At 40.9% G+C, this 15217-nt stretch overlaps 1 protein-coding gene across 5 annotated transcripts in view; it reads right to left on the reverse strand.

The window, feature by feature from the left end:
- pde4ba (phosphodiesterase 4B, cAMP-specific a) overlaps positions 1-15217 on the reverse strand; it is a 148448-nt gene that overhangs the window by 42187 nt on the left and 91044 nt on the right. For all 5 annotated transcript variants that reach the window (XM_053881139.1, XM_053881147.1, XM_053881156.1 and 2 more), the window contains 4 exons: positions 12105-12299; positions 11620-11656; positions 11107-11177; positions 8528-8580 (listed from right to left, as the gene is read on the reverse strand). In XM_053881139.1, the coding sequence (XP_053737114.1) occupies positions 8528-8580; positions 11107-11177; positions 11620-11656; positions 12105-12299 (356 nt within the window). The remainder of the gene's footprint in view (positions 1-8527; positions 8581-11106; positions 11178-11619; positions 11657-12104; positions 12300-15217) is intronic.

Here is a 15217-nt window from a genome sequence, read left to right on the forward strand (position 1 = left end):
TGGCCGTACACAGGTCTCAAGTTACCACTGCTCCTAGTCTCTTTTCAAATTCAGGTGTATTCATCAGCCTTCTCCAACACTTCAGAACATGAACAGTGCACAACATCATTGATATCCACACTACCGTCAGGCCGGTGGCTGTGCCTGGATGCAGATTGTGTAGTTTTAAAGCACAGCTGTTTGAAATGTTTGACACAGGTCCCTGAATCTGAACGCTAGAGTGGGACTGCTCTCTCCAAGCATGCAGGTTTATTATATGATGACCACCTCTGTAGGGTTTTCACCTACATGCAACTTTAAGCGCATGTGGAGGGTGCTATAAAAATCAAGATGGGTTGTGGTTTCAAAGTCTCTCTGGCATTAGTTACTGTCATAATCGCTGTCACACTTAATCCCGTCCACTTATTTTAATTACATAAATGTTGGTGAGTAAACTAAGCTTTGCTTCTCTCCTGTCAGCTGTTTAAACATTTACGTGCTGTTTCTCTTCGGTTTCCCCTCTCAGCCTGCCCTGGGCCTCAGCCTGGGAACAAAGGGATTAAAAGTCACCCACAAGTTTTCAACTCACATTCAGTTTATTTTCACACAGCGCCTTGGTGGACAAACATGACGTGGGATGAGGTTTTTTTCCTTTTTTGTTTGAGAGTTGAACCCTCTGTCTGTTACTGTACAGTCACCTCTGCGAGGTAATTAAAGCAGCAGAATGGTAAAGAGGTTTCACCAGACCAGACGACAGAAATACTGAGAGCTATTACGACCTGTTCCAGACCAAGAAAAAGGGTTTGGCAGACTACAGCAGGGAAAACAGGAGGGACACCACAGCTCGAACAGACTTGGCATTCCGTTGCATGCCGAAGTTTCGAAAGAAACAAAGTTGATGTACAATTTAACACAGAATGCCACCTAGACATACATGTATGACAAAACAGCAGCTCTTTCCTGGCCCACCTGAAACGGAAGACCACGTATAGCTATAACTAGTCCAGCCGACATTCGATATTACACACCAATCTGCAATTCATTTCTGATACTTAAATGAACACAGTCAGGAATATACTACCAATCTACCCACACCATTACCTGGCTAAGCAGTCAAGCAGTTACAGTTCTGCCCTTGTTATCCATGAATGGCTCCATCAGCCATCATAACTACGCTTTCAGACAGTCTCTCCCCACGGGGATGACAGGGGTCTTTGCCAAGATATGGGAGGACATTGCAAATGTACTTTGATTTCAAGTTGCAAGTCACCCAAAACTTGATGCCAAACTTGCCAGGTTTCATTGCAATGTACTGTAGGAAACAGCAGCCAGATCTGACGGGAAAAGCGGTTCTCGCATGACAAGATTTGCATGCAGTATCCAGACAGGTGAGAAGAGTTACTGCTTCCCTCCTCCCACTTCAACGGTCCCATGACCATCTATCATAAAACATTCTTCCAAATCTTCCTTCAAGCATGAAGTGCATAAAGATAAGTATTCGAAAAGTGCCATGTGATGCTGTCATAATCATGTCAAATTTATAGAACAACTCCCTGGAGGTAAGTGTGACATGTTTGGGTTCTTCTGAAGACTAAAATAGGAAGACGTTAAAATGTGATCTGTGCACAGAAAATATTGCACTTTGTCCTGTTATTCTCGTCGTCTGATGTCACATGTTCAAGCTAAACTACAGTTATCTTGACAGGGCAGCCTGTCAGTGGAGATCACATGATCGAGATGTACATCATGTGGTCGAAGCTGTTCTCAGGGAACCAGTGCTTAAGAAACTATAATCATTCTCACATTTGATCACGGTAAAAAGCCAGAGTGAAACATGATAATGTCAAGAAAGATCAACCCGAGGGAAAAAAGTGGCCAAACTGGACAGCATCCTACCCTAACTGGAAGCCAGGGCCTCAATATGATCAGAAGCGCTCAGAAGGAGAGCTCCTCCAGGATGCTTCACATTTAGCTATTTCATGTGAGACTAGAAGGTCTTGGCCAGACAGGGAACACACTACATTGTCTACAAAACGCAGTAATGACATCCTGAAGTGTTCCATGGAGAAATTTGGACTGTAAAATGTGTCAAATGTAAGCAATGTTTATTTGTATGAATGGATATTAAATGGCTTTTTGTATTTCAAGCCCACATCAAACATACAACAATTCTTCCATTGTCCACCTGATCTGAGGGATCGAAAAGGAACAGAGAGAAGAACAGTTCTTATAATATCTGCCCCTTTTTTGTATTTTTTTCAGGTTGCTCTTATAGCAGTTCATTTTGATTTCCAGAAAGTAAACTTGAGTGAATCGTTTTGACCGTGTTATTACACGTCCTTGACCATTCTTTCTGACTTCAGGAGGTGTCTGAACGTGCAAGTCTCACTCAGTCAATACTCCTTTGGTAATGGCTTGCATCCTTTGGTGATGCAGCAGTGGGCATTTCATTAATAAAACGGCACAAGGACTCAAATTAGCACTTAAAAGCTAAAATCCTCAAAATATTGTGTACAAGTGAGCAGGGAGGGCCGACAAAGGATAAGAACATTTATGCAGGAATCTTTTCAGAAGACATCTTTTCGGTATACATCAACTGAAATCTCTGCTAGATGTATACAAAACTCCTTTTGATCTGAACCATGAGATTCATGTAGCTTAATCGACCTTTGAATTCCAAACTACGTCTGAGACTCCCTGATCTGTCTGCGATCTCTCCTGTCCTCTCACCCCATCACTCCTCATCTCCTCCTTCCAAACCTCCATGAGCATCAACTCTCCTTACATTCCTGCACGCACAGGTCTGAAGTCGACTGCAGCTCACTCATCATGCAGATAATGGCTGAGATCAAACATTGGACGATCACATCCGATGACATGAATCAAGGAGTCATACTCAGTTTTTCTGCTACGAAAAAATGTGTTTTTCTTCATTATTGTTATGTATGTTAATCCTGCCTTGAACAACCACCTCAGAAGTGAGCCATTTCTTTGATTGACTTGTTCATCTGTAAGAAGATATACAAGCCACTAACATGCTTTGATGTCTTAACATACTGTTAAGTTATATGCTCCTTGAATGGCTGTTTGTCTTTTACGTGTGCTGCCCAGTGACAACTGGTGACTCGTCCAGGATGTCCACCGCCTATCGCCCGTTGATGCTGAGATTGGCAGAGCTCCTCCCATGACCCTCCTCAGGAGTACAAAGCAGAAAAGAAGATGTATGTATGTACTTGAACAAAGTACAGCCTGGGGCAGCTGTTGACTTGACCAAATGCTGACACTAGGACAGAGCGTGAAATTTGATCTCACCAAAACTTCTTAACTGCTGTATTTTCACTCCATGCATTGTTTGGCTTTTTGTTGCTCAACAGGTGCATATTGTCCTCTAATACCTTTCACTGATGTGTCCTTGTTACTGTTTTGAGACAACACAAACCTCTTTATTCTTAGCATAGAATTCATTGTAGCCAGTGGGGTGCCTCATAGAAAAACATCCGTACAATAGCATGACACAGAGAGATTTAAAGGACCAAGTCTGGCACCTATACATGAACCACACAAACACCCACATGTGTGTGTGTGAGATTAAGGTCAGGAGAGTTTGAGAGCTCTTTAAGTCATAGAAGCAGCTTTGCAACTTTAGATTGTGTAATCATCTTAAATCAAACGTAATATTTAACAGACTTGTCAAGAATGTGGCGAAACATACCTGTAGTGTACTGTTCCTGCACTGGCTAGCATCCAGGCATGTTGAGACTGGACAAAATGTGTAAAGTCAAGCAAACAATTTCAGTATCTTAGAAACAAGTATCTTGCTGTGACAATCCCTGATGAGAGATGAACTCATGAGATGCAAACGTTATACATCATGAATGGCAAGTTTCTCCTCACGTCAGCCATCCAACATTCAGAGTGAGCAGTGAGGCCCTGTACCTGCCCTGAATCTTGTTTGAGATCCAACTTTGTCATGCTCTTATTGTCCTAGCCCAGGCGACCTCAGCATATTGTGTCTTAATAAAGGTTTCCACTCCCGGTGCCTTAAAGAGGTTCGAGGCACAATAAGAGCAGCCACAATACAGTGTGCTCTGCTGAAACAGTAGAAGAAGAGGTGATGACAAACATACAATCAAGCAAACCAGCAGCTCTATGGATGTTTCCACTCACCCCTGTGGAGAACGAGGTTACAGGTGAGACCTGATACTGACAGATGGAGTCAGTCCAGGTTGCATAACTCGCCCCAAACATACGCACACACACAGGACCATGAGGCCATAAGTGACCGTGCATTTACTCTCCTGAAGAGTGACTTGAAAACAAAAGAAATATCTAACATCTGACCTAACTTCTCTCAATGGCAATTGATCACATGAAATCAAATTCGCAGGACAACGTAGACAGCCGGAGATACTTTATCATGAGGCTTCTTGTGAAATGCAAGAAGAGTCAGAAAGAGGAAGAGAAAGATCAGACAGTGTGTACGTAGTATGCACGTGGATACTATTTTCCAGCTGTGGTGTCACAGCTAATGGTATTATGAGAGGTATTGTTTGAAGTCAGACATGGTAGGACATCACTGCAGGCCTAGGTGTGAAATGCACGACCAGCCAGTGGTGGAGCCGATACACACCCACTATGATACACGCATGTGTTTCCACTGCCCCTGATTCATCGCAGCTGCAGCAACCCAAGTCCTCAGCACACACACATTCTCTATTTTTGCAGTAGCCAGAGCACAAATATGATTTCTCCTAAATTCTTGAAATCCCACTTCTCACTATTGTCTCACATTCCACGATACTGCTATTGACACATTTCTGTGGACAATTAAAACGATGACTCTACAAGAGGAAGTGAGGCGCAATCTGATCTTCCTGCCGTCCCACTCGTCCTCTGCCAAACAACAAACAGGTGAATAAAGAAGAAGTTGAAGAATAAACAGCATGAATCAGGACTCACTTGGAAGTGAGGGGTTGATGACGTTGAGACCTTCCACGCGCTTGTGAAAGAAAGAGGATGGCGATTAAACTCCGTCATGAGTTGCTCTGACAGGATGTTGACAGCCCTGCTGCTGAATGAACCCTGTGAACCTTTCCCGACATCAAGAAGAGATTTGACGTGAGCAGACTTTGATAATCAAGCTAAATGGCTGCTGAGAGACCGCAAATGTGTCACCGTTCTCCAGCCCAGATGTTAAGAATCAGGCTTGTAAGTCTGCTGTCACAGCTCAAATATGTATTTATCCTCCCATCCAAATGACTTTTTCATTTATCGTGAAATTGTCTGCCAGTTAAGCTAGTGCTTGCTTTGTCAACGTGCAACAGACAAGTCGATCATTCTTAACAGACCTAAACCAGATGCTGTCTTTCTTACGTGACCTCTTTAGGAACAGGAGCTTCAAAGATTTCGCTTGTACCAGTACGACTACTGATGTCACTACCACTACTAATTCAGAATTTTGATTATGATTTTTGTGGCTTCAACTGCTTTTAAAAACAACTCAATTTCAGTACTTCTACAGTTACTATTACTTGAACAGGACAACTACTACAACTGGAGCTACTAACATTGGTACTGCATCTCAGTATTTCCACAGCCAGACCTATAAAATTTTAGTTTACGTTTACTTCTTACTTTAATACTACTAGAAATTATATACTTCTGCTATTAACAGTATTGCTATTCAAGTCTTCCTTTGCTAATTCTAAAATGACAAAATACAAAATAACTCACTATAATGTAACTCCACCATCAAAACTATAACTTTAGCAAACATTAGTACCACTTTTATGACTACTACCAATGAGGTTACCTACTTTAAAGCAGCCATTCTTTTTACTGACTCATGCTGGTATATACCAAGGGTTAGGTACTGCATATATACTAACCTGATTCCTGTGCTGTATGAGGGATGTTTGTCACGTTAAGCACGTAGCTGAATCATAAAACTTCATGAAGACCCACACAACTCACAAACACAATAGTTAAACTACATAAATACCTGTACAATCTCAACAATAACTACAGTCAACATGTTTTACAGTAAAACCCGTAAACAAGCATGGAAGTGAGCTGCCTTTTATTTAAATGTCACATTTCTTGTTTCTTGAGGCTGAACACACACACACACACACACACACACACACCTGACATGCTGTGGTTCAGAAAAAGGAAGTGAAAACTGAGTCCATCTGCTTTGACAGGAAGTCAACAGAAGCCACACAGGCCTGCTGACGTCAATCATAGCCACAAGACTGAACACACACACAAACACACACCAACACACAGACACGCACACAGACACAATCATACAACATCAAGCAAAACCAAGAATTATTTGACAAACTTAGAATTAACACAGAAACATTACCGTGAAAGAAAGAAATGTCAACATAAGGTGGGGCACAGTTTCTCATAAGAGAAATCAACGGACAAAAGATGATGATGGTCAGTTTGAGGTTGAAAAAAAAAGATTTGGAAACACAATTGTGCACAGAAGGACAGCAGTTAATGACACCCTAAAATTGTGTATGAAGTACAAGGGCGCCTCTGACCCTCAGCGGTCACAACACAACTACTGTACAAAGACAAGAAAAACCATTGACATCTGACAGGAAAATTAAGGAAATTCTTCCTGTAACTCCATGACCTGTTGAATACTAATGGCACCTCTCTAGAACCACACTTTGCTCATTTAACATACAGAGTACCCATCCCCAATTTTACTCCCAATTTTCCTAGGGGCACCTTACTGGTACATCCTCACATAAGAAGAGAAGAGCATCGGAACAGGCACAGTAAGAAAAATAATTCAGCAAAATATTTAAGTGAGTAAATGAGGTTAAAATGACTTTTTTACGTGAATAAGGAGCATTGAATTTTCCATAACAGATTAGAAATGTACAACAGTTAAATCCGGGTCAGAACTTTGGCGTCCAAAACAAAGGTTTTGAACACAATAACTAAATAAAAGAATAAGAAAAAAAGTGTACATTTTCAATTGAATGATAGATTCCTGGAATTTTTTTAATTGACCATAATTGACGAATCATGTACTGAAAGTCAAAATATAAAATATTATTGACTAATTGCAAATAAATAAATAACTAAATAAATAAAAGAATCAGCAGAAACAATTGAAAACCATTTTGAAAAATTATGACTATAATAATAAATAGTTTGAATTAGTAGTTTGAATCTGTTTGAATTGCTAGGAGTGTGCAATATTACAATTGGAACATGTTCACGATCTGCAAAAGTGAGAAGACCATATGGATCTTTTGGTCTAAAATATAGATGCTGACGCGCCGCCGCCAACTCTCCCCACATCACCACGCTACACACTCACCGTCGGAGCAAACAAGCAGCTCAAAAATGCCACTTTTTACTTTTTTAATCCTAATTCGCCTCTAACTCGATCACTCACAGTCACGGCAGAATGACAGATTTCTCTTGCGCTGAAGACTAGAGCTAATGTCACGCCTTTTGAAACCTCTACTGACACTTGTTGAACAGGCAATAGAGTTATAAGTTTAACAATCTGATGGAATGAAAGCCAAAGATTTAACAGCATACATTTATGCAAAGGAAGGTAAATTAGTATCAATATGCCAACCTTAACTCAGAAAGTCACATAAAGACGGAATGTTTTCTTGCAAGCCAATAATCTGTGAAAGGAATCTGTCAGGATGTCTACTTTGAAGAAGTTGAATCTAGAATAAATAGTCATGGTTTAACGCTGCAGCACCTGTAATAATCAGGTCTAATAACTAGACAATATAATTCCTTTTCTGTTCAAAGTTGCTCAGCATTTTCAATTGACCATTTTCAAAAAAATCGACATCAAGTGCTTTGGTGCACTTAAAATCCAGCTCATGTCAAAACATAAAATCATGATAAAAATCTAAATCGTGAAATTGTTTTTGCCCTACCGTCCAGCCCTATACACAGCCAATGAATAACCGTTGATAAAAGAATTTTATAATGCCAAACGTTTGATCAACTGTGTGCTCATGCGTGTCCAAACGATAGATGACCAAGCTTACACAACATTCCCCTAATTCATCGCAGATTGAAGAATAAATTGCAGATGAATTTGACAACTCACAAAAACTCTAAGTCTAATCTGCAAGCACAAACACAACAAATGGGCTCCAAATCAAATGTGATGATGGGGAGAGAGGAGTTATCAGATTGCGTGTGTGTGTGTGTGTGTGTGTGTGTGTGTGTGTGTGTGTGTGTGTGTGTGTGTGTGTGTGTGTGTATGAGGGGGTGGGGGGTTGGTGTGTGGGTGTGCACGTATTTTTTCAACAAGCTTAATGAGCCTGATGACAAAACAGTCTGAGCTACATGGTCTGTGCCGCAGACGAACACTGTTGGAAGGGAAAGTGGTCACGTCTACAAGTTTGGGAGGAAGAGGGTGAAGCTGGGTGGAAACAGGTAAAAGTGGAAAAACATTTTCCTGTGACATTATTTGTTGAAGAGACCCAGTCTAAATCCACTCAGGCAGCGTATGCTAGCTTACACAAAGCATGGAAGAGTGTCTTACCTGGCAGACAAACTCTGGTGATGGGAGGCTGAGTTACAGCGGCCGGAGATCTCCTGCAAGGGACCAACGTCAGAGAGGGGGTTTTCAGGTTGATAACAGATTCGAATAAAAACCTTCTAATATTCTGAGTATAGTAAATGGCTTCTGCAAAATGAATACTTGTGCCTAAGCGAAAGTGAAGAGCTAAAAACATACTGTGTATATATATATATATATATATATATATATATATATAACTAACTTGCTATTGTTAGAAAAATGTTGCTATTGTTGCTAACAATATGTGATAAGTAAAATATTTTTTTAAAAACTGACCAAAAAAGCTATCTTCATGTCTTTTTGTTGCCACGTCTCATAATTTAGACCTCTTCAGCGTTAGTACTGTCAGGATGCCTGGATGGGTGCGAGAGTGGAAGTATGTCAGAGTGCAGTTGTGGTCGTGCTTCATGAGACAGCTCTAACCCTCTCACTTCATTCAACAGTTTATTTAACTTTATTGAACAGGAATACTGGTTCTAATTGCCCACGCAACCACACATTTAGTGAATCTTTGCAGATAGAATAATAATTTTGTTTTTATTTTGTTTGTATTGTTTTGTGTCATGGAGTATTATATTTATTTTAAACTCTTTGGTAGACCTTACGCTAATTAAATACAGTGACTGCTCCTGTCTCTGGCCCCAAAGGTTTCAGTCACAAGGGGAGGATTTCTCACACACAAGGTGTTCAAATTACATCCCAATATGCGTTCTGGCACGGGTTCCTCCCATACAACCGTCATTTTTCTAAAGGATTCTTTGACATTTTGAGAGATCGCGTTTGGGGTGGACTGAAGCGCTTTTCTAGTTGGAATATAAATTTGTATTTTTTTAAATTAATTAAGTAGCTTACATCAAACGTTCATGATGTGATAAACCAACTAAATAATTTGACTCTACATGTCACATCATGAAATGTCAACAGGTAATGTGTTCGAGAGATGCGACTTGTGTTACTTGCACAAAGTAGGTCACCTTTAAAATATTCCACACAGACAGAAGAAGAAGAAGAGGCTCTCAGCAGCGTCTGAGGAAACGGTGAAGAGACGGAACGCAGCCTCACATCTTTATCTGCTGCTTCCGCCTCTGCTGTCTTACTGATCTCATCTCAGCTGAAGCACTCACTCAGCTGCGCTAGAAGTTGTCATGCACATTACAATCTGCACATTAACAGGCAGAATTCATCACTGATGGAGAGTTTCAATCTTATGAAAGCTGTGTGTCTGAAAGATAAAATGCACTGATAAACTATATTCTGGTAACGGTGACATCGGTGGAGGTCTTCATCCAATGAAACGCTGGTGATTAAACCCAGGTGCATCTTGTACCCTGTTGCCATCGTCTGTTCCGGTGCTGAAGGAGTGGGAATTGTTGACCAGTTTAATAATGATGATGGATGAAAAAAGTATCCCAAGAGTCTTGGAATGTTGTCGGACGGCAGAAACATCTGCAAAAACATGTACATTCGCTGATACATAATTTATGTTGTCACCTCATGTGATATAATCTGAATTTAATTTTATAGATTGACTTCTCCTGTTGAATTAATTGATTTGCATTGAATATGTTATTACGCAACTACAATGGCAAATTAACTGTTTTGGTGAAGGAAATGACTGCTAACGTCAAAATAACAACATCTAGAGGGAGGGAGATTCAATGTAGGGCCGCTACTGAAGACAAGGCAAAGGCACTTCATACACTACGACGGCACTACGACGAGAGATGGACTGGCCAAATACATAAAATAAAATAACCGTTTTGCTGGTTTATAGTTCCTGTAAATGCAACTGACTGAATGGACCAAATAATTCCACAGCCACTGCTCAGAGTCATGGCCCGTGATGAATAAGAGAGGATTCCAGTGGACAGCTTCTTCACACCACAGAAGATAAAATTCTAACCTTCGAATGCACTGAAATGGAGGGCGTCTGTCACTATATTTCATCTTAACAAGAGATTTATTCACAATGGGACTACTGTGTTCTATTTATATACACACGCAGGAGAGAAATATAACTTTAGATCAATGGGTACAGGGAAAGTAAATAGAAAATAAACAGAATAAATCAATAAATACCTGCGATGTAAAATGTGGCAAACAAACAAACAAATTTATAGTGCTTACTTTTATACGGTTATTTTAGGCAGCACATCTTCTGTTTTAATAGCCCAAATTAAAAGTACAACAGGTGGTGACTGTGTGTCCCTCAACCTTCCTCTACTCGACTGATGTGCAGTGACACCTAGCGGTAGCTTACCTACTCTCTTCCAAAAATGGAAAGCATTATGTGGAACAGCTCAGTGTCCCGCGTCAAAATATTATTGGACTTATTGTCTAGAGTGATCCTGGTCCGCTCTGAATGTCACGGCAGTGTTTGAGTTTCGAGTACAGCTTTAAGGTCATAAGGAATAGTTTGTGCAACAGCGATTGACGTCATCGCATGATGACATTCGAAGCTCGAGCCCACCATCTTGTGGTAAAATAGGAAAACCACAGTCTTCTTTCTCAACAGTCAACATGCGTGACAAGTAACTTACTTGCTGGACGCACACTGGACGTTGGTCAGCACTGTAAAGTTATTCCTGACACTTCGAAGGCTCGCCAGAACCTGGAAAAAATTTGAAACAAAAATGAAATTGAAACAAAAAATGCTTTAAATCACATTTTAAACACACACCACTCGTGAAAAGTGAAAAACACAGCTGATTTTGTTGATAAAAAAAATCTAAGACAGAGCATTTCAGGGCTTTTATTCACTATTTTATTCCGTCTAACAATTTAATTATTCATTCATTGACTATTTCATTTATATATTGCTATTTTATTAACTACTTATTATACTTGACCTGAAATATGTAAAATAAACAGCCTCATTTAAGATGTTTTCCAGTAAATTTCTCTATTTTTAGAAATACGTTTTTAAATGCCTTGTGTGTATCATCTTGATTCAATGTCATCAGATTAAATGTCTTGAATCAAATTATTTTTACTGTGCCTTATATATTTTATACAACTGAGTAACTGAGTACAATGTTCATTAGTTAAGATACCTGAGCAAAAGGTGTTACAATCAGGTCATCGCCATGTCTGCAAAGAAGCAAGGACAGCAAAGTTAGCAAGCGAAGGATGAGTATCAGTTCGTGTCCTGTGGAAAGGAGAGCTGCCGGAATGGTAATTAAGATCAACTAGCTCCAAAAATCAGGGAAGAAGGTTTCAGGTCAAAGGATGGGTGTCCCTTTCTGAGTGTAAATTGAGATCTAGATATCCATTTACCGCTTGGAGCGCATTCATTTGAAAGATCTGACACAAAGGTCACAAAGGGGGTCATATTTACACCAAGTAAATACTCCTCAAGACTCATCAAAAGTATATGATCCGTAAGATGAGGACGATGGTTGGAGTTTTGTTCTTGGATTCTAGTCTCAGGTCTTTCATGTGTACTTGTTGTACCTCCCGAGCCATAGTACACATATTAATGGCTGATATTAGTAGAGTGAGTGAATGCACTTGTTGTGTAGAGTGTGTCTGTATTTACAGTTCAGAGGCGATGGAGGAATTCCTCGACATGGACTTGGGTGACAGATCATAGTCGCTGTCAGAGCGGTACAAAAAGGACTCTCTCCGCTGGTTGTGACCCGGGAAGTTGGTGTGGAGGACCAGACCGGATCCTGGAGAGGCCTGGGGGTCCAGGGGACTGCAGCTGGCGGACGGGCCATTCTCCACATCAAAACTGTGAACACATGAAGTGAGTTCAATCACTGTTTTGATTCTTCACTCGTGGCCAAGAGAGGGAGAGCGGAAGAGGGGGAGTTGAGATCTCTTCCACATGAAAAGACATAACAGTGAGGGCAGGGAGGGATGGGCGGTCACGTGACACAGTCATGATCAAGGATTCTTGTTCTGCTGATGAAATAGCAGCTTCAAAACACACCATCATAGCAGCTTTAGTTTTGTCAACACAAACACACGATGCATAAACTCTCGTTTGAAAATTTGTTTCCACAAAACATGGGAGTAAAGGTCGTGTACATTATTTGGCGACAGATTTAATTGTAGGGTCTGCTTTTACCAAAGCCAACACCATGCTGCTGATGGTGCAGAACACAGCAGAGTGCAAGTGTGGTGCGTCTTCACAGTGGAGACAACAGAAGGTGGTTTCAATAGGCTGGAGATGTTGGATCACCATTACAAAGTGGATAATTCTAGGAACTCTCCAGCTTCATTATGATACAAAATTACTGTCAGCTATTGTTGGAAATTAATGTGTGATCATTGATTATATGGCATCAATTTGCATGGGGCACCGTGGCCCAAGGCAGCCTTTTTTGGTTTCTCTCATTTTTCTGCACAAAAGGTGGTGACACAAAGCACCTAATCCAACTGTGCCATGTGTCCTGCCAATTTAGGCTTTTTTTGAGTGGGTACCACCAGGGCATAAAAATACTCATGGAAACACTGATCTCACTTTAAAAGTAAAAATATTTTACAGCAAATCTCTGGAGGCCCAGTGGTTTCTATCATCAGACTTTAGAGGACATATAAGGAGAGAACTTGACTGAAATGAAATGGAAAATACCAAAGATAAATACAAAACCACCCAAAACTGAAATGGAAAAGTGTATTTAGAATCATTGATCGCGTCTAATAAAAACTAGCTCTGACAAGACAATATGGAAAGAGGCAACTGGTGGAGTTGAGGGTACAAACTGGCTTAAGAACATGTATTTGTGAAATAATCTGGAAAGCAAAGCGTGCGTTTGCAGCTCCACCGCCTCTGGCCTCCTGCCTATTGCTGCTTCGTCATAGTCACGTGTGAAGACGAGTCACTCCAGTGGACACACACACACACACACACTCCACTGAGCACACGACTCTTGATTTTTTGTTGTTCCTTATAGATGAAATCATCACATCATCTTACTATGAAAATCAGTCTCTGTATGATGAAGGTCTTAGACCCTAAAACATTGGCATGGGATCTGACTGTTTAGGTGAACGAATGAAAGTCTCGCTCATGTTCGGCATTGATTCCCAACTCCAATTTCTGCTTCACATTTTTTGCTTCTTTTTGCTTCCAATAATTTCTTAAAATCGGGACTGAACCGAAAATGTTGGTCTCCACAAGGACATGACACCTTGAAAACCACAGCCCTCCTCCTGACTGCTTGTTGTCTTGGTCTTGACATTTTCTAATATCCCTTCGGGTCTTTCCCCAGAATGCTTAATTTTATAGCTAAAACACATGTCTGTTCTGGATCATGTAGTTTTCCTTCAAAAAAAGTCTTGGTTTGTTACCTGAAAGTCTCACTCCTTACTTCATGTCTGACCCTGAAAGTCTATATTTTAACCCCTAAAGCGTCTAGTATTCTCTTTACTCTCAACCCAACACTTAGATATCTAGATTTTGTCTACACTACCACTAGCTCTTGAACAGCACAGGCTGTATAACATTAGAAATAACCAAATAATACTTTATTCATTCTGTTCAAGAGGCAGATTAGACATCAGCGCCATGCTAAGATTGTCTTAGCAAGTTCTCCAAGATGGATCTGCCTTGGCATAACCGTCCTCTCCCATACATCTTCAACAGAGGATAATCCAGGAGCAGTCTGGCCCTACTAACCAGCTGGTTGAGTCTGTTTCTGTCCCGGTCACTCAACTCCTTGCATCACCGTCAAAGCCACTGCAGCGTCAAAGAAAGTCCTCAGCGGGATCCAGTACACTCCTCACTGAGAGAGGGCCATTCTGGCCCTTTGTGTATAGAGCATACTCATGGTGAACACCTAACACTGAGTGCTGTGTTGAGTCCACCACAATGCTTGCAGGAGAGATCAGGCAGACCAGTCAGCAGTGATGGTTCCTCTGTCCTCCTGGTGGTCCCTGCCTGCCCATATAGAAACATTTATTTTTTTGATTCACAGTAATAAAACATTGTTGTGTGAGAGTCTCCCTGTCAAAAACATGTTCTCATATTGAGAACCATGAAAAGGTCTAAGTGCACTGAGAAAATCTCCAAACTACCTCAGGCAGAGTCTAAATAAAATCCAGTCATTTAGGGTAACAGCAGCTTCTTAACTCCAATCATGGAGGACAAGGCAGCCTGGTCGCCTGTACGTTTTGCTTGTTTTTCTTACACACAAGGGGTTGGGAAGTGCTTCCTCTGACCCTGAACTGATGCGCCGGGATGACACAACATTCCGTTCTCAAGCCGATTCTGCCCGAATAACTCAAGCAACAACACAGGTTCCCCTGATTGTGACTCACACATAATCGCCAGTTAGTTTTCTCGCATAGCGGGAAGAGTACTGAAGACAGAATCACCAAAATGTCCACCTGGTCTCCTCTTTATCTATATTTTACTGTGGGATTCCATATTCTGCAAGCATGATTCTGGAAATGGTGGCTTTTGCCTTATTTAACTTTTCTTTGTCCTAGCCCACTGCTGAGTTAATACCTTCTGGGCTTAAGCTGTTGCTGGGTGAAACTGGTGAATCTGACTTGGGCCCACTGAGTCAAAGTATTCAGTTCCATGTTTGAGGGGTCAGCCCACGCATTTATTTTGATCTACGTCTATTTTATTAGATGGAGTGGTCCTCATAGGCTCCGATGCGGTTGTCTGCATTGGTTCATATCAACATATTCAGGTTT

The sequence above is a fragment of the Synchiropus splendidus genome, chromosome 1 (assembly GCF_027744825.2).
Source record: "Synchiropus splendidus isolate RoL2022-P1 chromosome 1, RoL_Sspl_1.0, whole genome shotgun sequence".
Classification (NCBI taxonomy): Eukaryota; Metazoa; Chordata; class Actinopteri; order Syngnathiformes; family Callionymidae; genus Synchiropus; species Synchiropus splendidus.